The following is a 25,794-nucleotide window of genomic DNA, read 5'->3' as shown; positions in this document are numbered from 1 at the left end:
TCTCCAAAAACCTGTCTTGACCAATTATTTGGAAATTGTAACTATTTTACTGGAGAGAAAATTATCTAAAACATATTAGGGGTTGTTATTAAGAGACTAGCACTGTGAACCTGAAAGCAGCATTGTATTTGAAAAAAAAAAGCCCACTTAAAATAACTATAAAATAGAACATGTGTGAAAATATCACAATATGCTATTTTAGACACCTATGCTTAAATAACTAAGCCATCAACTATTTTTAGAAATCCAATAAATTATTGCCTTCTTTACTTGTGAAGACTCACACTCCTAGAATTAACACTCACAGAAATCCTGGTGAAAATTGGAAAGAGAAGGTCAAGTTTAAACAAGCTTTTTATTGGACTAAAAGGAAAAGGTGGAAGTTCAGAGTTCAGGTTAACATGCTGGAGTTTTTATGAAATTTACCTCTTTTTTTTTTGGCATAGTGACATGACATTAGGTTGGAGGAATGGACCACAAATTTCCACCCTGACCTCAAATGACCTGTTCCTATGAATTTATGGGTAGCCTCTCAAATTTGCAATACTCCAAAAATGACCTAGAACTTTCTCTCATGTAACTGCTGATCAAAAATAAAGCCAAGGATATATCTAACATTTAAATGTCCTTTCTTCCTCCAAACCCCTCTCCACCCAATTCCTGCTTCCAAGGCCTTGAATGTTCTGAGTCTTAGATGCTGAAACAATAAACAAGTCTCTCTGTGGGATGGAAATAAACACAATTCTGGTGAGCAATCAGATGTCAGTTTTTGCTTTCCAAAATGGACTCTACTATAAACATGTGTAGTTTTTTTTTTTTCCTCCTTAGTTAGCTCTTCTCCAAATTGCTTATAATTTCATGGAGAATATCCCAGGCGATTTTTTTTCCCTTCAAAAGTCAGTATTTTCCTTCTCTAAAATAATGCTGTTAAAATGGATAAAAAGAAAAATAATAGTGTTGGTATTCATGGATTGAGAAATTCAATGCCCCAAATATGTCTACTGATGTAATATAAAAAGTTACTAACTTTTAATTGCTTCTCAGTGAGTCAGTTATAAATCAGTTTTTGAACTTCGAAGTTTACACTGAAGGTTATACTGTGCTGCTTTTTTAAAATATGATAATTTGGCAATGTATTTACTTAAATGGAAGGGAATTCTAAGGTGATTGTTGTTCATTTCAGAAAACAGAGTGGTTGTATAAAAGATCAATGAACTAGGAGTGATAGTGTTGATGACTGTGGAAACAAAGTGGGAAAAACACTCAGCCATTCTTTTATTTCCAGCTCTGTCCTGATCTGGTCTACTTTCTAGTCACCTAATCTCTCAGTATGGTACCTTCTTCACCTCTCAAACATGTGTAATCCACCTACTTAGATCTACTTAACAGAGACTTTTGAAGTCCTGATAATGGTGGCAAAAACAAACTAAAAGAAGTGGAAACAAAGAGGAATTTATTTCTAATAACAGTATATTCATTCAACAAAAGGTAGATGTATACTGAGAGACAAAATCTAAGAGAAAGTTGTCAGGGTGACTAATGAGGAAGGGGAGAAATCCTCATGTGTCGAAGAGGACGTAAGGGCATGGTGCTTGCTTTCATGGGGCTTACAGGCCAGTGGAATGGCCCCACCTAACCAGTACTCCCACCCGCCAGGCTGTGTCAAGGGCTTTATATCCACAAGCTAATCCATTATAAACAACCCTGGTCTGTGTGCACTATTATGATTGTTTTCCAGGTGAGAAAATGAAGGTTTGGAAAGCAAGCCACTCAAAGAAATAAACAAGTGCATAGTACAAGTCGGATTTAAATGCAGTTTTGTCTAAGTCCAAAGCAAATACCAAGTGAAAACAGCCACATTTATATGAAATCACTTGCCCTATATTTAAAAGTTGATATAAGTCAAAATAGGAATCTCCACGCTGGAGCTTACCTGTTATCTTGCAGCCATACACTTCAAATCTCATAGATATGCCAGTTTCCCAAGTCACAGGTTTGATTCGGACAAATCGAGTTATCAGGGGTTTGGGGAAAACTCCAAACACGACATCTGTGGGGTTGGTATTTCCCTGAAAGATCTACATGGAAAAAGAAAGGGCCCTTTAATAACAGGCACTTTGGATCTAGGACAAACCTAAAAAATATGTTTTCACAAATGCGTGTAAAAACTATTTACAATTTTAGCATTGTCTGTCAAGGTTGAGACAGCATTAATAACTTGTCATATTACTTTCTCAAATGATGGCAATCAGAAGAAATCACATGTAATAAAGAATGTTGTGCTAATCATCTATTCAATTTTCTGAGAGCCTGGAGCCTGAAAAGCACTATTATAAGGACAACATTTGTTAAAGGTTGCTTACTATTACCTAAAAGAGTAGGAAATTATTAACCAGATCATAAGGACTTACAGAAGACTATGGACATCTCATGAGAACCCCTCTCTTCTCCTTTCCCAGGAACTGCCAGGAGTCAGGGTCTGGCTTTCTGGAAACCCTCAGCTATGTTCCAACTCTGCCACGAGGCCAGCTAGTTTCCTACCCTGTGGCTCCATGTCTTGATTGAAGAACTTACCCCTGACATTAAGTAACTACTGTGAACTTTTTGGGTTATTGGTAAAATGATGTCTTAGTGGTCAAAATCAAGACTGAATTATAATGATACATAGCTGAAAATCAGCTCTTCCAGGGCTTCTGCTTCTAGTTTTAAAAGTGAGTCATTGCATCCTAAGAAAGATCAGGCACGTAAATGCAAATGTAATGAGGCCCAGTCATGAACCAGTTTCCCACAAATATCTGTCAAGGTTTCTCCACCTGGGCACGGTGCCACCACAGGGCTGCCTGGTGAGATGTCCAAGGAGTGCCAACTGGTTATCATGGTTGAAGACTCAGATCCACCTCAGGTGGGATCGAGAGCCTCTGCTGCACTGGCTTTTACTTCAGCGCTGACATCCGGTCCCTCACTGCCCTGCTGTGTGTGGCCAGCACACTGCTTCTCCCCCACTGGGGCCATCCCCTGTCAGATGAAGACTTGGGGGCATGGGGATTCCTCCCCATCTTTCCAGACAAGTTCATGGAGGACCACAGTTGCCCAAGGCTTGCTTTTCTCCTGAGGAAAAGGGCTTATCAAAGCCAGGACAGTGTTTTGACCTCATGTAGCTTAAATGGTCTGCACAATGGAGGGGGTCAAATGCTTTACAAAGTGAGCTGTTAGCTGGATGCCTCTCTGGAGATGGTTTAATATCATAATTTATCCTAGCCTCTGATGGCCTTTAGATTTCTGTCCTACTTTAGCAAGTTTCTCTGGGGAACAATCTATGTGGGAGCATTTTCGTGTGACAAAGAATAATAGGTGGCCGTGAGAAGGAGAGTTCCTAACTATGGTGCTGAAAGGGTCAAGTACTTCAGGGAGAGACCAGTATCTGCATGACCCAACACAGACTGAGAAGCTGTGTGTTTGGATCAAGCTGAGGGCTTGGCATGTTTGCTGAAAACCATGTGGGTACGTACATCCCAGTTGATGTGGAACAGACAGCCAGGGTTTTCGATGGTCTAAGGCTGCTCTTGATGAGGCACAGCCAGCTCTCCCTGAGGAAAGTCAGAATACAGGTGGAAGGTAGGACTAGAAGGCCGCTCGGGACAGAAAAGGCAGGGTGGGCAGCAGTAACTAGACCCTAGGTGAATATTTGGATTGCATTTAGGTTCAGTGAAAATGCTCCGACAGATGCCACATCTGCATCTTTGCTGAATCCTTCTTTGGGATTCCCATTTTGGAAGCCTTTTTGCATGCCAGCATGGTCCTGACTGTGGACCTAGTGTAAGCCATGTGCATCACTGGACCCCCTCAGAGCCTGTGCGTGCTCTCTGATGCCCTCCCCTGGGCCAACCACCAATGCACAGTGGCTGATAATGTCTTGGAGAAATGGCCTGAAGGTCTGGGGTCCATTCTCCCCACTCCCTCTGGGTTTTATTGTTTGTTGGTGTGTCCTTGGCATTAGTGTTCTATTTGTTCATTTGAAGCTAAAGCATATCTTCAAAGAGCTACTCCAAAATGAAAATAAGTCATGAAACTCAGGGGCAAAATTTACTCTTGAAATTTCTACAAATGTTGACTGTGAGGGGTTCTCTCCCCCAATAAGGATTGGTTCTATACTCTCCAGGGCCAGACCGTACCTTGCTTGACCTTGGCTGTCCACAGACCTTTCCTCGCACAGAGCAGCTATCTACTTGTCTCTGTTTCTGTCCTCCCTGATCTCAATAATGGGGACTTTGGAGCTAATCAAAGGGAATTAATAGCTCTTTCACCTCATACCCAGGAGGCTTTGCTTAGTTCCAGACCCAGAAGGAGAAAAATCAAGGCCATGAGTGCTCCAAAGAGAGACAAGGACATGTTCATTGGCCTCTTCCCAAACTCAGGATTTCAGGTTACCTGGATCTTTATTAATTCTGTGAGTTTTACTTGGCCTCCAGGGCAGGCTTTTAATATGGGGAACAGCGAGTATGAATTCTCAGAAATCTTTTGATTTGTAAATCAGAGCAAGCACAACTTCAAATAAACAGGCAGGCTGAGAAAAATATCTTAGTTCCAAATGATTTAGGGCACAGCCCGGGGACAGGGCAGGGTCTGCATGGCCTCCTTGGTGTAAAGCAGCCAGGAGGGGTTAGTGTCACTCATGTGATCTGTGGGAACATCATGAACTACCTTAACTCTGCTCATTCTCACAGAAGCAGCTAATACACTTGTAAATTAGCTTGGGAGCCACAGAGAGCAGATGAAAAGGAGTTTTCTACAACCAGCCCATTACAGAGGGAAAGAAAGAATGGACCTAGGGGAGATAATGAAGAAACAGGCAAAGGAAGCCAACAAGTGAACTCCTAAGGCTCTAAGGGGGTGAGTTTATCCTATGCATACATCGTCCAGTCCCTGTGGAAGGCCTAAACTGATTCTTGAGTCTGATACTTAATTTGGCTGGTATTGACTTTTCTTGGAAACATCTGTATAATTTCCTCTTGGCTTCTGGATCTGGGAACATGAGACCCCTTGGTCAGATTTAAACCTCTAATTGCACTTGTCATTTTAAATCAATTCAAAAATAAAGCAGGCCAGACAGAAGGCTCCCAAACAAAGAAGTATCAATTGATCATCCGTTTCAAGGACTGGATAGGTTCAGAGGGTGGGTGGCAGCCAAACTTACAACAGGTCTATTTCCTTCCTTTACAGTGATCCAATCTTCCCCATTGGAGCTAATGTCCACCCTGTAAGTCTTGACGAAGTATTTCTTCTTTGTTTCCTTTGAAATGGCCCCCTGTGTCCCAACCGCAGTGACAAAGCGCAGAAGGCCCAGGTCTACCTGCAAGACAATACAAGGATGGTCAGCCAACTGTCCCTGCACCACCACAGCCTGGAGCCTCTTTCTCTGGGGGCCCCACCGTGTATTTTCATCCACTGAGATCAGCAGGCTCTAATTCCATCTGTCATCAACAACCCCTAAATCCCACTCCCATTCCCTTTAAAGAAAGGCACAGAAATGATTAAGACAGCAAACTGGTCTAGGCTGGCAATAGCCAGGAAGAGACCTTTCTCATCACTGCACCACAGCTGCTTGATCTCTAGTGTAAAAGAGAAAACTGGGTTTGACACCATGCTGCTATACTTTCCCAGAGATTAAAAATGCTTTCCAAACTGCACATTAATATATGTCATTTTACAAACAGAAAATCAAGACGATTAAGATCATTGCACAGCCTGGATACTGGAGCAGCCTGGGCTAGGACTCAAGTCTAACAGGATTGTGTTCCCCGTTACTCTTCAGCATCTGCCCCCTTCCAAACAGAATCAGACAGAAACAATGCTGGCTTTGGAAACACTCAGGGCTGTGGTTTGGGGAGTGGGCCACTGGTTTATTATGTGGAATGGAGTGGAGAGGAGGAGGCAAAAGAAATATTTCCATTATACTTTTAAATTTCTTCCTTCCCATATCTTCCCGTGGCTCACTCCTTGCAGGTTGGCTTGAAAGGCAGGTAGACTCCAAGGCATCATCTGGGGTGGGCAATGCCTCCCTGTGACAAGGGCTGGGGCTTGCAAGATTCTGTTGGTAAGTTCTCAATGGACAGCCTGGCCTGCACCTCTCACTAGCCTACCTCAGACCCCTGAAGCTTGGGCCCCTTGGGGGGCATCACATAGTGATGACCAGAGGGCCACCAAGGCCTCGAAGGTCTATGACTTCATCCCAGGGTCTGCAGTGGCTTGTGCTGCTCCCATGGCCTTGTGGGTGAGTAGGAAGGGCAAGGATCTAGCACCAGGCATATAAGGTCCTCATGTTGGCTCTGCCCCTAGCTAGCTGCTGGGCCGTGGACAAGTCAATTCATCCTCAGGCCTGTAAGAGTTCTTCCTTTGTGAAATGAAGGAGTTAGACTAGGTAATGTGGACCTTTCAGCTTTGACTTACTATGACTCTGTGTTTTCAGTCAAGTAAAATAATTTATTTTCCCTTGCATTTTCCTTTTATCCATCACTAATAACCAAAATCAATCTTAAAGCAAAAATCATTACTAATTTCTATATATTAGAAATAGTTTCAATTTCCAATTTCCTTTTATAGATACATTTGATTATTCCTATAAAATGATTTTCCTCTATTTATTACACCCCCTATCGCATCTTTGTGTAATAAATAAACTTTAAAGAAATGAAACCCAAATATATGGCAAGTACTTCTTAAAGGAAACAGGAAGTCACTGCACATTAAAACTGATTACCATTAACAAGATATTTCAGTAGTACATTCATTAAGAGGCAAGAGAATGCCATTTCCTCTGAGAACAACAACCAATGCCAGAAAACAAAAATGTAAAAAACCAAACATACCCTACCACCACAACTTCCGAACCCTGCTTTCCACTCACTACATGACAACCTAGTTTTCAGAAAACAGTATTTCAATTAACCCTCCAGTGCCTATAGGCCATGAACACCTAAAGAATTTCCATTTTACACACAGCTTGCCTCATGAAGAATGATTATTGTCTTTCATGAATTGCTTTTTCCTGACGGCCCCTGGAGTAGTTAAATCAACATGTTGCCAATTCACTTCAAAACTGAACCAAAAATTACATCCAGGAAAATCAGCAATATCCCTGGCTCACAGGAGATACACAATTCAACAATAGGAGATTTCATCCAGGAAGGAAGGGGGTACTGTTCAATGTAAAACAATCTTTATTTTATTTACCTGATTGTAAAGATGTGAAGACTAGTTTCTAGACTACTGATACCAGATTTAAGAGACAAAAAGAGCAAGATTTTAATAGAAATTAATATTTTAGGATAATAATGGTGGATTTTTTTTTATCCCCTAGCATTGTACAGCAGGCTAGGCCTTAGATGCATATTTATGAATGACTGAATTGGTAAGTATAAAGATTATAGAGCAAATAACAATTTGATAAACTTGAGACAGTGTTTATCACAGTATTATTGATAATGGAGGAAACTTAAATATATAAAAGTTGAAAAAAGATTTATACATCATGATGTATAAATATTTGTTTTAATTTAATATTTTAATGTTCTATGAAAGTTTTAATGTCTATGAGGTTTTAATGTTTCAAGTGATATTTAATAACATTGTAAATGTGAAGTAATGGAGGATGTCTTAACTTTAATTTAACAAATAAATATTTACGAACACATTTTTATCAAGTGCCTATGCTTGTTAATTCAAATTTGAATTTTTTTTTTCTAAAGTGAAACATAGTACTTGGTATGAATTTCTGTACAAATTTCAAAAAAGGAAGGCAAACCATATTTGCTAGATTAAGCAACTGAAAATACAGGATATTTAGTTAAATTTGAGTTTCAGATACATAGCAAATATTTTTAGTGTAAGTATGTCCGATGCAATATTTGGGATGTACTAGCATCTGGTCCATTGCTTACTTCAAATTCAAATTTAACTGAGTAGTCTGTATGTTATCGGGCAATCCTAAATACAGCTCTATTTGAGACAACTTTAAGCCACTTTAAAATCAAGTGGTTTTAAGCTGCTGCAAAAACTCTCTGATTTACTAATGCTTCAATCTGAAAGTTAATGGGTGCTCTGGATATGGTTGCACTCAACAATTTCAGTTGTTTTCAAATGCTTTTGGGACATTGAGTACTTCCCTGATGGTCCATTGAGTCATGCCCAATGCCATATTCACTTTCAAGCTCAAGGGTCCTTAAAATCTTGACATCCAAGGGAGCATGAAGCAAGCAATTTAAATAAACTCTTCCTGTCAAACTTACAAATGGCTCTTTGGTTTGGAAATGATTAAATTCCCAAGAGTGTACATTCAACTTAGGCTGATTTGAAACAACTCTAGAACTTCATTCCCTGGCTTCCCTTTTCCTCTTTTTAAAATTTTGTTTTTAGTGGAAGATTTAGTTACCAGGTAGTGAAAAAGTTATCTAGAAGAATCTTAGGCACCAGAAAAAACTGACTTTAAAGGAAAAGCAACTGACTGGTATTAACTAGGTACCCAACACAGGAAACGTCCAAGGGCCCAGAAAGAAATTTCCCCAAATATATGCATGAATCACTCATAAAAAAGAAAAAGCAATTTTCTTTTCTCAACAGCAATGAAATGCAGTAACAGCCTCACCTTGTAATTGCATAAAGTTTCCGGCTGGGCTTTAAAACTCTGCCCATTCCCTTAGTGCCACATTGGGATACTTGAAATTTCATTTCATTTTCCTTCCTAACATTACAATCTCACAAATGACTTGGGCTGGGGCCTGACCTGCTGCCATTAACACAGGATGGTACCCAGAAGTCTGACAAGGCACAGCCCCTCAGTGCTGTGAAAAGCCTTACTGCCAACATCAGAAACATTCTTTCAGTCCTTTCTCCATAGACACATTTGGGAAATGCCCAAACAGCACCCCTCACGTGCCTCAGAGTTTTGGGGGGAGATACCCACCCTTCACCTCAGAAGCCCCACTGCTCACACTGATGGTATATGGGTCAAGAGACCCCCAGGGACCGGATGCTGAAAGCCTGGGTGTTTACACCTTTGTCATTAGTAATGCTTTCTGTACCAACTGTGACCTTGGTCTCCATCTACCTGCTGCATCTACATCCACCAACCTTATCTTTCAGCTGGGACAGCAACCCTGGGTTTAGACAGAGTAGGATGAGGGCCTTCAAGAAGAAGCAAAACAGGATAATTATGGTCAGAACAATGTAATAATGTGCAGAGAAACTCCTACTGAAACTGTGTTAAACATTAAGCAAAGTCAGAGTCACACAAATTCTTTAGGATAAAAATACCAAATTAGGAATATAGGCAATTTTCAGTAGGATTGGTGAAAACAGAAAGGCAGCCTTCAGGCTGGGACCAATAATAACTAAACACCTCAGTTAAACCTAAAGATATAAGCCCCTAGACAACGCCCAACCACGGACTCTCTTGTCCCCTCCCGGCATACACCAGGAGCTCTGTCCTCTTGCTTTATCTCTAAATAAAAGCCTCTCTCTTACTTTCCTGCCTTGAGTGTTTGCAAAGTTCATTCTTCGACTCTAAGAACAAGAACCTTGGCATCAAAGCCACATTAAACCATCTTTTACTCCCAATCCAAGAAAAGCTCTTTCTGTCTGCCTGCCACAGCATGTAAAGTTCCCGTTCTCTCTTTTGTGACTACAAATGCCTTTTTCCTCCTTTTGTCTGGTAGGCAGAGTAAGTCACTCCCTACTCCACCTGTTAAGTGCCCAGCTCACATTTCCACCACTGAATTCCCCTTGTTGCATTTTGCTGTACCCGAGACTTCATGATTTCTTTTAGGAAATAACTGCTTTTCTACATAGAAAAGTATGGAGACCTAGTGAAAATTCATAAGCTGCAGAAAAGATTACAGAAAATTAAATATCCATAAGACCTCCATTAGGAACTAGCCACTGGTAACTGCCTTTCAGAATTTTTTTTCCATAGGCAAAATGTATGTGAATGTTGTGCATGTGTTTTGTTATTACAAAAATGAGGTCATATAACCTCTATGTTTGATAACCTGCTTTTTCTTTAGGTTTATGAACATATTTCCATGCCAAGAATATCTCTCTACACCATTTCCAAGGCTTTGTGGATTTCCATGGTTTAGTGGTAGTGTTAGGCAGAAGAACAGACATGAGCAGGGTGGAGAGAGAATAAGGCCAGTAAAACCCACTAAAAGAGACTCAAAGAGTTAATCAGATAAAATTAGAGAGCCAGAAAAGACTCACAGAGTTAATGAGTTAATCAGTTGAAGCTCCAAAGGCCAGAAGTAAATTGGAATGCCCAAATATTCGCCAGATAAAGAGAAGTATCTGAGCGCAGCCCATGTCTTCATTGTGTCAATTAGATCATGCCATTGTAAGACTTAACGTTAGTCTACTAAAAGGCCCAGCTTATTCTTTAACTTAACCTATATGCTGTTTTTTTACTTCTCTAGCCCCTAATCAAGTAATTAGCAACCTGAGCAGGAGACAACATCACGATTAACTTAGCAAACAAGCCCAGATGTAAACAGTATAGTAAAAACAGGAAAGATTCCATCTTAAAGCTAAGATTGTATTTTAAAACTGAGGAATTTAAGAAGTAAGATTCTTAACATAATTCTTTAGCAAACAGGTAATAACTCAACCCACCTTTGGGGCAAGGGAGGCAGTCTTGATTGATATGTTCCAAGAGAGAAGCTGCTATCCTGGGGAGGAACCGGATCAGTAAATTTCTTGTGTTAAATTAATTTTGCAGAATTACCTGGAGGACTGATAATAGAAGAGACATAATGTCTCTCATCAAAGATAAACATCTTGAGACCACTTAACAGGTCTATACTCCCTAGCCCTTTGTTATTACATTTCTGAAAAATCCTTAAAAGGGGGAGGGAACCCCCAACCTTTCAGGGCACCTCTCCTCTCTGAGGATACCCATACTTTCTCTCTCTTTAAATAAAACTTCCAACCTTTCAGCATGCCTCCTCCTTTCTGAGGAAGCTGCACTTTCTGAGTGCATAACTTTAAATAAAACTTTTACTCTGCTTTGCCACTGTGTTTCTGCCCTTTAATTCTTTGTTGCAGTGGGACAAGAACTGAGGAAAATAAACAAGCCCCCCTAAGAGTAGCATCATCTGTTTAATCAGTCTGCCACCTGTTAACCTTTTTAGCACAATGTGATGGACATTCATTCAGTGGATACCTAATACATGACCTGCTAAGTTTTATGGTAAGTGGTGAGGATATAGCAGTGAGAATGTGGGAAGCATAAGCACATGGTTATGGAGTGGAGTGATGTACGTAACGTGGGGTGAGGCATACAGGAAGGAGTCAACACTTCACCCAGAGATTGTAGGTAGAGGCATTGGAGACATTTTGCAGCTTGGATGTCTTAAGAGCCACAGTGGGAGCTTACAAATTGGCACAAAGGCAAAAAAAAAAAAAAAAATGTCCTAGGGAGAAGCAGGAGCAGTGAGTGCAAGGGCCAGTGGGGCAAAATGGATGAATGAAATAATGGGCACGAACAACTGGCTGTGCTTCCCTTACCACTGCAGAGATTTTTTGTCAAGAAGTGTATTGATTTCTAAAGAGTATTATGCTGTGGCCATTTGGAAGCCAAAATAATCAGCGTCTCATTGAAAACCACTCAAAGTCAGCCACTAGCCATAGTCTTGGCAGTTAAGCTTTTTGAATTACTATGAACTCACACCACTCTCATTCTTATGGACAAGATTGGCGACCCAAGGCAGGCAGCTGGTAAGACAAATATACAACCGTGGGGCAGTTCTACACAAGCCACCCCTCTGTGTTCTGGGGGGTTCATTGTCCTAAACAATGCTTCCTTTCTTTCCATAAAAATTCAGACACACAATAACCATAATTAGGTAACCTGTTTTCCCTAAATCCAATCAGCGTTGCTCCAATAACTATTTTCTTACTTTGAAAGAATATCATTATTTCACAGCTGCTTTATTTTTAATTGGAGGATGGATTAGATTTTGCGTCAGAGTTTGGTGTATTTCTGTTTAACATTAAGGGTGATGGTGGGGAGGTGTCATGGTGGGGGTGGGCACACAGAGCTGAACATCAAGTATGTTCACTAAAATTGTTGAACATTTCACTGTGTGTGTGTGACAAACATAAACATCTGGTACTTATCTGACCAGATGCAGAGTATTTTACAGAAGTTCATCAAATTCCTTTTGTGGCCTAGTGGCCATTCTGAGTTGGCTTGTGTAGCACCATCGGCAGAAGTAACCCATGATATCCTGTTTCCGATAGAAATATCAGATTCCAGCACTGCTCTCAGTATGTCTACCCATATCTTACTGTCCATACGCAGAGTAGACATTGCTAGACAGCAACCATGAGAGAGGAAAGCCCACCTCTCATTTTGGGTGGGGAGAGGTGCTCTTTTAGAGGAAAGCAGCTGTCCTCATCTACTTCTGTGGGGAAGGGGCTCTGGAAATGGTGTCCCACACTTCAGGGGTGGGAGTGAGGGCATGGGACCTCACTACCTTCCTGACTTGCTCTTTGTTGTAAGATGTCTACAGAGTAGGTGTAAGTTATATGCACTTTATGGCTATGGCATTATCTTAGTAATGACAGGAAATACATTCCCCAGATAAAGAGAAGCCAGGAGAGGCACACATTTTACTGGGAATCGCTTGAGGACAAAGTGCATGTTTTAGCATTGTGTGGTAAATCATGTAACAAACCTTTGCAAACTGCTGGATAAACACCAGCACGCAGTCTCCCAGCCATGAAATGAATATTGTTGCTTCTTATAATAATGCATAACTGGCTATTGGTAATGTCATAATATGGAAAGCCTCATTTCTAAAATGAAAATCTGTCTTGTTCAATAATATTCTGCCCCACTGAGCTAGCATGGCAAGGGAGCATTCACCAGCTTTTAACATTCTTAAGACAGGTCAATGCAAGAGCCTGAAAAAATAAAGGACAAAGAACTGAAGTCTGATTAAAAACAGGAAAAATACTTGGGCGGGGGCGGGTAATGTGTCGGATTTTTTTAAGAGCATCTTTGATGACTCAAAGAGTTGTTCAATTCATCACTAGACACTACAAGCTCAAGAAAATATTTTTAAGCAATTGTCTCATTTCCTTAATAACACACATGTTTTCTGAGAGCCTGAGCATTTGAACATCAATGCTGTTTGAGGATCTGTGGGCTTAATTCAACACACCTGATTATTGCATTCCTTAACTTAGGATCTTGGACTTCTTAGAGCTACCAACTGGAATACAACCACTTAATAGTCAGTTAAATAATTCTCTATCTCTTTATGTATTTTTCATTATAACTGCTATTATATAAAAAAATACTGATGGCCAAAATTACTGTTACTAGTAGAAAATTCATAGGGCTATCCCTATGGGTCAGGCATTTTATTAAGGGCTGAATTTATATATGTTATCTCTTTCCATTCTCACAGAAGTCATATAGGGAAGGTTTTATTGACAAAACTGAAGAATAAAGTGATGTTTGCACCTTGCCCAGAGTCACAGCATTTATCAATGACTGAGCCAGAGCTTCCCCCTGACCAGACGGTGGCCCATGGACAAACTAATACACCTGTGCTGTTCCCAATTCCTACTGTAAAAACTGTAATTATTGAAAGGTAGTTTAGAATTACTTAATAAACTATAATTAAATCTGGTAGTTACTCTTTCTGGAAATTAAATCTTTTTGTATAATTATAGAGCATATGAAACCATTTATAATTACTTTGACTATCAATTTAAAATTTACAACTGGCTACTGGAAAGCAAAACTTTGTAAATGACTCAGGCTGCTGAAAAACAAGATGGTAGTGATGGATCACTGTTAGCAAAAGATAAAGAGAAAATATCTTAAAATTTCAGTAAAGAATAAAAACATCCAAGTACAAGAAAAGTGTAGTGCAAGAAGAACCTTACCAATTTTCTTTTCTAGTTTTAACTGCCTGAGTTAATCTTTGTTTATTTCCTTGCTAAACTAAAGGAAAGCATTTTCTTGGGTAACAAACAACCGGTTGCAACAAAAACTGTACTGATAGTAAGACAACCTCAAATGAATGAACACAAGAATTCTGCTATCAGAAGATGGGAGCCAGCCAGTTAAAATAACATTAGATAAGGTTGTAACAGCACAGATGCAGCGGAAAAGCTGGCTTCCCTGACAGCCACTGTGCACACAGCAAAAGAACTAGGGAAGTGGTAAGAAAAATGAAGTCACCAGACAAGGGCTGACCTTTATCTTTTTTTGCTGATAAAAAGAGATAATGTTTATGTGGACTTCTTTGCATCTAAATTCATGGCACATTTTCTCACTCTCATGTGAATTTTTTTTTTGCATAAATCAGAAGCACCAAATTAAATAAGAAATATTTAATTCTGATATGTTCTTTGAACTGGCATTCCATCTGGTTCTGGTTGAATAGTAAAATCTGCCGTAGTTGTTAAAATTGGCAAAAAAACAAAAGGGACTCCGTGCAGTCGGTTAGTACTCCAGCATTTCAATTAGAGAGATTTCTAGAATCCTGCTATGCATATCACTACAACAAGGAAACCATAAAGATTAAATGTGAAGGAGAATGCTGTTCTAAGAGTAAGACACCACCCCTGTTCTACGTTTCCTCAGTGTCACAGATACAACACCAGGTTTGAAGACCTTTGGTTTGAAAGCATTGCATTGGGCTGTGAAACCCTGAAAATGCTCAGTGTAATTTGGGAAACATATTTAAGACAAACATGGATGGAATGTCTTCACATTCTATGCAAAACCTGAGTTTTTTTCCATCCATATTTTCTAGAACAGATATATTGTGTTCAAAAAAATCAGATAAATAGTCCATTTTAATCTTGCTCTTACTTGATAATTCTATATAATCTGGACATTAGGACACAATATATTCTGATAAAAAAGAAGGAGAAAATGAAATGTTATTGGGGTTCTCATAGACGCTGAGATACAAGTAATCAACATGTAAGGCACTCTGAACCTGTTACCAAGAGTTAGAACAGCTGGTTAAATCCCTATGCATTAGAAAAGATTGCTTTATATTTTTAAGACATACATTGACCTGTGAACTCTTTCTTTTTTAAAATGAAGACATTTCGTTGGTTCAATACCATGTTGACTTGAAGATGGGTGTAGCTTAGAGACTGTTAGTACCTTGGTCAAGGAAGTGACGTTTAAATGGCTCCTTCTTCTAACTAAGATAAAGGAACTCTTGCTGGGCAAGGATTCGGGGAATTAATATTTTCAGTTAACATTTTTTGAATCCTGCTTTGTCAGTTATATTAAATTTAAACCTGAGCCTATCCTTTGATCTGGAAAGAGGACAAGTACTCAGAACAGACCAACTGCAATTCCTAGAAACTTGGTTAATTAACTTAAAACCTTTATAGTAAAAATTGCTTCATTGGATTTTCTTAAGAGAAAAATATATGTGCCATAGTTTTTTGAAAAATTATAACCAGCTTCAAATATGTATCAAGGTAATGTAGGTCTCCTGTCTGCATAGGACAGTCGTAGACATGTCCTTGCTAGATGGGAGTACTCAGTAGGATTTAGCGAGTGCATCCACTATGGGGGAACATAGGCTGGTAGAGGAGTGAACTGTTTATGTGTACTAGCCATGGAAATTAGGAGAGTGTTCTCCTAGTAGAATGAGGGAATTGCAGGGGGCAGGTAGGCATGGGGAGGTGAATGGGTCCACTGACACAGTTGACGACAGTGATGCAGCCCTATATATCCTGTAAGATCAAGCAGATTGTGTATGCAGATCTCGGCTCCTGATATTCCTCCTTGCCAAAACAAAGAGGTACAGTAATGGAAGAATGAATAAATAATGATCTGAATGGCAAGTATTTTAAAATTTAGTAGCAGACTTAATATCTCTTCATGTAATTTCAGTAGGACTGTATTATGTAGATCAAGGGCTAATTTATTATTATCGTCATTGCCAAATATATTTTGGGACATACTATAAACTAATAAGCAGAGCCCAGATGCATGCTCACATGGATGTGTCTTAAAACCCATTTATGGTGCTTCACACATCATAAATGCTTTAACTGAAAGTGTGAAATTAAAGTGAACTGAAGGATGCCAGTGTCCAGAGAAAAACACTTAATCTATTAAATTCAACACACATTCACTGTTTGCCAGGCTCTGGCAGCAAGTAGGCCTATGAGGAAATAATCGTAATACAAGACTGAAATTTAAAATGAGGCTTTGGGGATTCAGAAGAAGAAAGATTACTTGTAGAACCGGAAAGGGAAGGCTGTATGGAAAAGAAGCCATTTGAATCATTCAAACTGGACCTCATAGGAGAGGATAAGACTTTGGCTGGGGAAGAGGTCAGTGTTGATGAGCTAATGAGCTAATGGCAGAGGCATAGGAAAAAAATCCCACTCAGCTGACTACATTTCAAAACATCTGATATGATGAATATTTTTCTTCTATCTAGTATCTCTTGGCAAAATTTCCTTACACAGTAGGGGTAAATGTCCTCCACTCGCCTACCCCTGAACACACATCGCTCTTTGTGTGGGCCTCCATGAGGTCCACAAGCCTAGGCCAGGAAGTGCGTGGCGAGTGACAGAGAGACAATGAAATCTTATCTGTAATTAACCATTAAGCTTATAACCATGCACTGCACTGCTGAGGTAATTCTGTTAAAATGTGGTTTCACTGTCTCTGGACATCCAAGCATTCCTGGGGGTGAGACATAGACCCCAGTCTGCCTGAGGCAGATGATTCTCTCTTGAGCCTAACGTACACCCTCCAGTCCTCTGCTATGTTTATAACTATGTTTAAAAAGAAAACACTTTAGTGAAACAGTGTAAAAGCTGTGTGGTGTTTTCTTCAGGGGTTCACACTGCTCTCGAAATCATACTGTTTGCTCCTCCAGCATTTAAGGCGAGGGTAGTGAGTTCAGAACATGGTGGGTAGTTTGGTTTCTAATACCCGTTGCACTGTGGAGGGAAGCTGGTGACTGGCAATTATTCATTTGTAACACAAATAACCGCTTGATACTTGGGTGAAAGGGAGGGAAGGTTACCAGACTTCCTGCCCTCTCATCAGTGAGGGAAAACGTAGGTAAACAATAAATTCCCATACAGTGCAAATGGACTGCATTAAAAATACTCCACAAATTCTAGGGTGACAGGGAAAAAACTGGGGCAATGCAGGCAGCATATGGTGGCATAAAGCCACATGCAGGCCCCAGAAGTACCTTGGTAGCCTTGACATCAGAGGGTGACCTGGACATTGTTAAGCAAATTAATTAGCCATTCCAAGCCTTAGTCTCCTCTTCTCTCTGTCAGAAATACCAGTGCTTAGTCCATTTAGTTACTTCTCATGGTTATTATGAGGATCATAATGATGCATTTGTACACGCATTAACTGTAAGAATGTGACTCTAATAATTTTTTCCTTAGTCATTTGGGCAATTGGAGTGTGTATGTGTGTGTGTAGTTTTGCCTGTATAACCTAGATAATAGCTCCTATAAATTTAATTTTAAATTCACCAAGCCCTACAAACAGTGCCAAATCCTTAGCAGATGCTCAATATGTGTTTGTTGCATTTAAATTCAGTGCTGTGTGCATCGAGCATTGCTGGCAAGATCCAAAACTCCTTTCTTCCAAATAAAAGTCAACTGCCCATCCTTAAAGTTGATGTTAAAGTTCTTGGGCAACTAACTTGTTCACATAACCTAGGAATGTGATTATCTTGACGTTAATAATTGCAAATATTACCTCTACTCATAAAACTTCCAGTGCTTTGAAAACTCTACCTCTTCAAGCGAGAAGCTGAATTATGTGTCTCATTGGCTAGGTTCATGCTGTGTGAAGCTTTCCTCTTTATTTATTTCTCAAATGAACCCTTATTAATTTAGTAGTGTCCCTCCTCCCAGAAGTTACCCCAAAAGGTAGCAGAGCTTAAATGATAATTTTGTCACTCTTAACTATCAGGCTTTCAAATATCTCCTTAAAGCTTTCCTCGACCTTTTAATTTTAGAGCTAAGTTATTTGAAAGTATTACATCCACAGGGTGCTTATGTATTGGATATTTATTTATCTCTTATCTTGGACTTTTCCCAAACCCTTCCTGATTTTTGAAAAAGTAACATCAAAATTTCATTGCATGATGATAGGTTTCCATGGTTTCACCTAATCAACATATGATCTTTGTAAGATGTTGGAATTATAGTTTTGTGTGGCAGGTGAAGTGCAGATTTGGGCATTTTGCGATTTTTGTGTTTCTTTGTCTCATGGTCTCTAAGAAATAGCCACACAAGAAAGCTTCATGGGAGCTGGCCTGCACTGAGGCAAGGCTGCATGATGCCTTTCCAAGGTACAGGGACCTAGATTACAGACACATACATCTTTCCAGTCCATCAGCAGCTTCAACAGATTTTCAAACCTACAAGATGAAGACAATACTACATAGAATGTACAAGTAAGGTATATTTTATCTTAAAGGCTGTTGTCCTGTGCTACCCACAAAGTTTTGTTTTGTCTGCACTATCAAGGAGATTCCTGAATGATTCAAGATAAACATGCTTTTGTACTCATACGGCATCTATTTCAGCACAAACAGAATGACCTGTTTATTATTAGTTTTGCAGTAAGTCAAGACATTAATTTTTCTCCCATCTCTTAAAAGCTTGGTTTCAAAAACAAACACAAGGATGAATTTCTGGAAACTTAAAGACTTGCAGATGGAGGTGGTGGTCTAAATCAGTGTCTTGGCCTATAAACTTTGACAGCATCCTTTTACACTGATTTCCCGTGTATATCTCAGTGATCTAGGTGGGTGACCCATGCTAATGAGAGTTTCATGTGCTGATGGAGAATCTGGAAGTGCAGGTGTCCAAGAAAACTCCTTTATTTGGCATTAAAAATCCTGCAAGGAGTTGATGGGATTACTGAGATTAAAGTGGGTCACCCGCCTAAGGTTATAATGAATGCTGCCTTGGAGACAAGAAAGAAGAGAAAGAACAGGCTGCCTAGGTGCAGCTGGTTGTCAGAAAGTGTGTGTAAACAGTTAGTCTCTGAAGGGGTGCCAATCATTCCTGAGAAAGGCTGAAATGAAAATGAACTTCACCGTTTAATATTTGGTCAACAGCTTTTTCCCTGCTGGAAGCTTGCCATTCAACAAAGAAATGTATGTATACTGAGTTTGTTTTTTTTTTTGGGAGATCACTTATAAAGGGGGTGGGGGAAGCTTTGAAATAATGCATTTTCAAAGAACTCCTCTCTAAGAATCACCGGCAATTACAATTCACAAATAATGCTCTATAGTTTTGGATTGAGCAGAGGCCAGCCTATGGCAGGAGAAAAGCAGACATTGGAAACTCCATGGACGGAAGTGAAAAATAAAAATGAAGGAATTTTATATAATGATCAGTGACTTCCATGCTCCTGGAAGAAAGGGACAAGGCATGGATTGTCCTGTGCTCTGAAGACATGCTGCATTGCCATCCAAATGCCGTCAGTGGACAGAACTGCAAAATCTTTTTATGTCCTGAAAACAAAAATCTATCTGTGGTAATTTCATGCATTCCATTCCATTTCCAATGGGAAAAATGCATCTGTACTATACTTCCAAACCATAGGAGGACAAGCACAGATGCTACACTAAACACATCATGTTATCATGTTATTCTTGGGGCACTGCTCAAAGTCCATAGCATTATGGAAACTATGACTTGCATTTATGCATCTGCTAAAACCATGCTTAACATGTGGTTGGACACATCTATTTTAACCCCATACTTGGAAGTGAGAAGAGGTGAAATATTTTCTTGGTGAACATGGCTGCTGCATGGGGGGAAGGGGTGGGACTGGTGGGGGTACAGGGGGACTTATTGATAGAAAAAAATGGAGCTAAGGCATATATTTGGAAATGCCAAAAATTCCTTTCAAATTTTAAAGCTGCATACAACTTTGCAGGTTTTCACAGCAATAGGAACTCTATTACATTGTCACTATACTTCTAGATGTAAAGTTAAGAATGAGAACATATTGTTTTGCAGGGTTTTAATAAAACTCTCAGTATTAGAATTTACAAAAGAAATAGAATGAACTGATCCTTAATCTGTCTGAATTACTTTTGATTAAAAGATTTTAATTATGGTGACTTTTATACGAGGCACATGAATATTCTAAATCTAGACAATTTAAAGAAAGATAAGTAGATAAATAGGTATTCACATAAACTTTGGGAAAACAGCAAACTTCTTAAGACTAAGGAGGCTGGCTTATTGTATTACAGAAGTCAATAATCACAGTTGAATTTCAGCACAGTCAGATTGATCCCCAAATTATCTACTTTTGTCTCCTTTTCCTTTCTGTACTACTCCCCAGAAAACACAGGAGAGCCCAGAAGGAGGTCATGTAAGATGCTCTCCATATTTGTCTCAGCAACTGAGATTCATTTATTGACTAGTAGTTAGTTTATCTAGAAGACGTATCATGTTAAATTAACAAATGTATTGCCTGGTTTTTCTTTACATGGTAACTGATTTTTAAGTGATTTGTTGCCATCTTGGTAATGGAACTTTCTAAATAAATAAGAGATCCTTGTAAATGAATGAAATATTTGGGAACATTAGTTAAAACTACAGAAACAGTATAATGTATGTGCTATGGAGTGATGTTGATGGAGAGAATCAACGACTAGTCTGAATTTTTAAAATAATGTTTCAATAATTAGGCCAGGAACATTCTATGTGCTCTACCTTCATTTTTTTTTAATTGGCAACTTTAAAAAAAGCTTATTTTCCTTCTCTGCATGAGTGCTGGGTACCTTCTGAAATAATCAAAATAGCCTTCTTCAGAATTTCATATTTCATATGATCTGCTAAATTTTCATTCTCATGAATATTTCCCACTGGACATTTTACAGGAAATTTTGTATTTTGTTTCTGGATCCTCACACTAAAGGCTCTGTCAAATTTCTTGCACATGAAGCTATTAGCCTGAGTGTCTACCTGGGTCTTGGTCTTCTCTCTTTGGAGATAGGGGCCTATCTGTGTCAGCATTGGCCCTATGTAAACATATGATGTCACCGATGCTAAGACAACTGTAGTGACTTCCTACGGCGGGAACCCCAGAGCTGCTTTTCTTCCTTCACTTTTCTGGGTTAATATTATGGCCTGTCACATGCTCATACTCCAACTTGGTATTCATCTTCTTACAGAAAGTGAAAAAATTGTGTACTGGCAAGACTTGAAGGTGTGAACAGTGTGCAGTGGTAGGTAAGCCTGTATCTTACGGATATTTCTTTCCTTCAGAGAATGGAGAGACATCAGTGGTGAACTGTCTAGGCTTCCTCTTGGCCCCCTGGTGGGCTGCATGTCCCTGGGAGCTAGTACAAACAAACCAAGGAAAAGTACCCCCACAAGTGAAGTTTCTATGTGAAATCCTCAAATCAGCTTCACGGTGAAGCCAGCCTGAGCAATTACATCATCTATGGAGAGAAAATCTTTTTAATTAAAACAAAATTTTTGCTATGTGTCATCTCACATGATTATCAATACTACTCAAAACGAATTCCAGCTATGCTTCCTGTATTTGTATTTTCATTTAGGAAAGCCCAGGGCACCAGCTGATAGAGTAAATTTATTTTTAATAGAATCAAAGAATCTTAAATGCTTGAAAGAACTTCAGAAGCTGAAGGCTCAATTACCCATCTCCTAAAGAATTCTATCTTTAGCTCTCGCAGGCTTGCTCAAAGAATAAAGGAGTTTACTTATCTTTCTGCTAAATTCAGAAGATGTAGTTGTAAGTTAAAGAATTAGAAATGTAAGAAAAATAAAACTGATAAAGTTATGATTTCATTCTTCTGAAGGAAGGATTTCAGAAGAATGTCATAAATGCATTTTTTAAACCCTTGAGGCAAAGAAAGCTGGGGGAAAGAAAACACACAAGTCACGTTCACAAGTACCTGTGTGTTTTTTCTGAGTCATAACATGTGTAATTAGTCTTTAATGCTTATACCATTCAACAGTTGGAAATATAAAAGCATAATGCATATTATTACTATTGGGATTTACAGAGCATTTTTTATTTAATCTACTTTCCTCTCTTTAGTTGAATGTGGAATGGAACAAAATTTGAAGGCTGGTGGGTGGAAATGGAGAAAGGAAATTGTGTGTGTGTGTGTGTGTGTGTGTGTGTGTGCGTGTGTGTTTCAGGTCAGCATCCCAAATGTTACTTTGATGTGGAGCTTTCAAATGGTGCACTAAGGTGTATTAAATGAGAAATAGGAGAGAGCACTGAATACCCATCCACAGCCAGGCTTTGCAGTGCTCAGGGTGAACCTTTTCACCTGTGGAGAAGGTCGTTGTAATATGCTAGAAAAGTTTGGAACTGTGGGTTCTACCCATTCTGAAGAACACACATCTTTTGCTCTGGGGCTTTCAAATTTGATATAAAAGCTATTTAAAGCTTAAGAGTTCGTGTGTTACATTTCACGTGGCATAAACATAGCCATTGCTTCTAAATGTGAACATCAATGCACTCTGTAAAAGGTACAATTATTACCACCGGGACAGAAATCAACAAACCCCACCAAAGGAATTTCTTAAAACTGCTATCATAAAATCTGTTCATGTTATGGATTTCATTAACATTTGACTCCCTGAGGATTCCCAATTGTATAATAACAGAAGTTCTTTAAATTTTAAATACCACAGACAGGAACAGCCTTTCACCCAAAACAGATGTGAAACCATCAACCTTGCCTTCTTACTGGTCCACAGATATGAAACTGGCTGGTAATTGATAGCTCTTAATTGTGTTGTTGTTTAGGTTACAGAATTGGAAACTTAATAGTATTTTTCCATGAAAAGATAAGTTAATAAGCCATAGACAGGCTTTCAAACACAGTTCCTTGCTGTTGATTGCATTTGAAATTAAAAACACCACCATCACCACCTTAGATTTACATATTGCAAAAAAACTAAAATAGGTCGCAAAGGTCAGGGACACACAGCGTCCAGGTGCAGAGGGGCTCATTTCAGTCTTATTTTTCACCAATTTTGTCAGCAATGACCTGTGATTTTATCCTTGTGTTTCCTTTTCTTAATCCCATCCTTATTTTGAGACCCAAGCATGCAGTATTCTAAAATAACATCTGTATTTATTTAGCTCAAAACAGTTCACTTTTAAAGAGCTAAAAATAGTGAAGCTTAAGATAAATAAGCAAGGAGGTTTATGATGCTATTTTCCTGCATAAGGTAAACAGATGCGTCTGTATTTTTGGAAAACAAAAGGATGATGGCTCTGTTCAAGTAATACCTGTGACAAGCGCTTGAGAAGTGACAAAACCCAGCCAAGCAACCAGTTACTTGTTTTTTTTCCTTAAATGCTGACCAATCTGATTATTTTAAAAAATGACTTGGTGAGGACTTTGGACACATTCTACACCAGTGTTTTCAGCTGGAGGTGATTTTCCCCTGAATAAGACACTTGGCAATATCTGGGGACAGTTTTGGATGTCCTAACTGGGCAGGTGTGTGTGAGTTTGTGTGTGTGGGTGGGGAGGCCAGGGGTGCTGACTGCCATGCACAGGAAGCTGCCACAACAAAGACTTGTCTAACCCAGAAGGTTTGTATTGTCCAGACTGAGAAACTCTGCTCTAGACATAGTACAGCCATTTAAGTTTATGCTTCTGCAGTGATTGTTCAATTTAATTGACAATATTTAGCAATCAGGAACTAAATACGGATATGCTGGGATTTAAATGTGCTAGCTGGGTGTTTAGGACACCATCTTCAAGAAGGACCCAAATCCACATATTGTTACAATTGAACAGGCAAAGAAGTGGGAGCAAGGATACTATTCTAGTCCAAGTTCTGTCATCAACTTGCCATTTGGCCTTGCAAATACCTTTACCTCTGAATATATATATAAAATAAGGAATTTAGACAAAATGACGTTTGTACCTGCTTTTAGTCTTGCACTTAAAGTTGAGATGTCCTAGAAAGAAAAAAATTCTCTCTCAACTATAACTATGAATGTTGGTTCCAAGTCAATACTGGCATATAAGAGACCCAAACTATAAGCAAAATAGAATGTGTTGCATGCTATGCAAATTAATTTATTTTAAGTGTAATTCTACCTAAACAGTTGTGGCTCTTTCAAAATTGTCTTTCATCTTAAAAACAAGAGAGGTTTCTTTAAATGTCAGACATATTTTTTAGGGTGTGTTGACATGAATATTCATTCAACTGATCTTTAAAAACGAGTTAGGTGGTTGACTTGACCAAAATGATTAGAATTGTCTTGATATTTTCTATATGACCAATAAGGTAAAAATGTTTAAATAATTATGGTGCATGGGCATTCTGTTCTCCCCAAGTCATATCATTCTTAAAAACACAACAGAAAACTATGAATTTAAGTTGTCTCTATCTATGATTCCTCTGTGTCTCCTTCAATTGACTTCCTATAATGTGGAAAAGCAGGGTACCAGAGAAAGCATTAGAACTGAGTTCTTCAAGAGACAGTAACTTTTGGAATGCAGATTTCTGGAGTGGACCTACTCATTGAAAACAGGTCTATGATGTATGTAGGGTAAAATGCAAAGCATTTATTTAATGCAGGAAGCAGAAGTCAATGCAGAAATCAGAAAAAGTTAACCAAAGGCTCACTTTAGAGAATTTTTTTTAAAGCAAACAGTCTCCCTTCCAGATCAATGTTTAGGCTAAAAGAGCATTTAATATTAGTTGCAATAAACACACACACACACACACACACACACACACACACACACACACACACACTCTCACACACACATAGCACACCTGGGGAATAAACATTCAGTTGAACAGCTGTATTTTCTCTAACTTTGTCAACATTATATTTTACATGCATCATTCCATATTTCAGTAACCCAGTGAGCTATTTTTGTCAGTTCTCTAGTTACACATTTATAAAGTATCATTTAATTGCAATTTCACCAATTTACTAATGATCTGAGTGAGATAATATCCCCCCTAAAGTGTCTGATTTATAAGCACAAACTGTTTACAATCAGGATAACCTGGCTCAATATATGTTTCAGATCAGCCAATTTAGCAAACAGGACTGATTTTGAATACAATATTACAGCTTATCAACCTGCTAGAAACTAGCAATTGTATGAAAAACCAAAAATTATTCCATTAATGGAATACTTTCCACACTCAACACATTAATGTAAGAGAAAACAAAAGATTTGTCTAGAATGTTTAGAACACAAGAAAACTATACATGAAACTTGGTATAATAAATGACATTCTAATGCTTAAAGATAGGTTACTTCAGTGTCTACTTTCGATTTGGGAGACAACTAACTTCAAAGATAAAAATAAGGGTAACAAATTCTTCTAACTGCATAAGCATCACTCACTCCTCTCTCCCACCTTAAGCTGGCTAAAAAACATGTCATGATACTGTGTGTCAGAGGGAAGAGTTCCAAGAATTCATGAGTTATTTCATTCCAGTTGTCATTTAAGGGGACATATAGCTAGCCCCTTCTTAGCTTCTGACATCAAGCCCATGCCTTCAAATGCTCTTTGTCTCCATTCTCAGCCAGCGGGCACTGAGTCATGACAGAGCCACTTTGGAAATTGCTGGCAATGATAACGCATGGCCCTGGATGGATGCTGGGGAGCTTCCAGGTATGTAACCTGGAAGGGCCGTGAGGCCTGAAGGAGGCACTCTGGCCTGGGTAAGGAACTAGCTGTTTGAACGACAGTCTTCTCTTGAAGGCCTTAGGACCT

At 39.0% G+C, this 25,794-nt stretch overlaps 1 protein-coding gene across 4 annotated transcripts in view; it reads right to left on the bottom strand.

Annotated features, from left to right (window-relative positions):
• NRP1 (neuropilin 1) overlaps window positions 1-25,794 on the bottom strand; it is a 137,605-nt gene that overhangs the window by 39,338 nt on the left and 72,473 nt on the right. For all 4 annotated transcript variants that reach the window (XM_073228962.1, XM_073228961.1, XM_017677045.3 and 1 more), the window contains exons 7-8: window positions 5,195-5,350; window positions 1,934-2,078 (exon numbers count right to left, since the gene is read on the bottom strand). In XM_073228962.1, coding sequence (XP_073085063.1) covers window positions 1,934-2,078; window positions 5,195-5,350 — 301 coding nt within the window. The remainder of the gene's footprint in view (window positions 1-1,933; window positions 2,079-5,194; window positions 5,351-25,794) is intronic.

Source organism: Manis javanica, chromosome 2, assembly GCF_040802235.1.
Source record: "Manis javanica isolate MJ-LG chromosome 2, MJ_LKY, whole genome shotgun sequence".
Lineage (NCBI taxonomy): Eukaryota > Metazoa > Chordata > Mammalia > Pholidota > Manidae > Manis > Manis javanica.
Note: the sequence above shows the minus strand (reverse complement) of the source record. Positions and strands in the feature narration are given on the sequence as shown.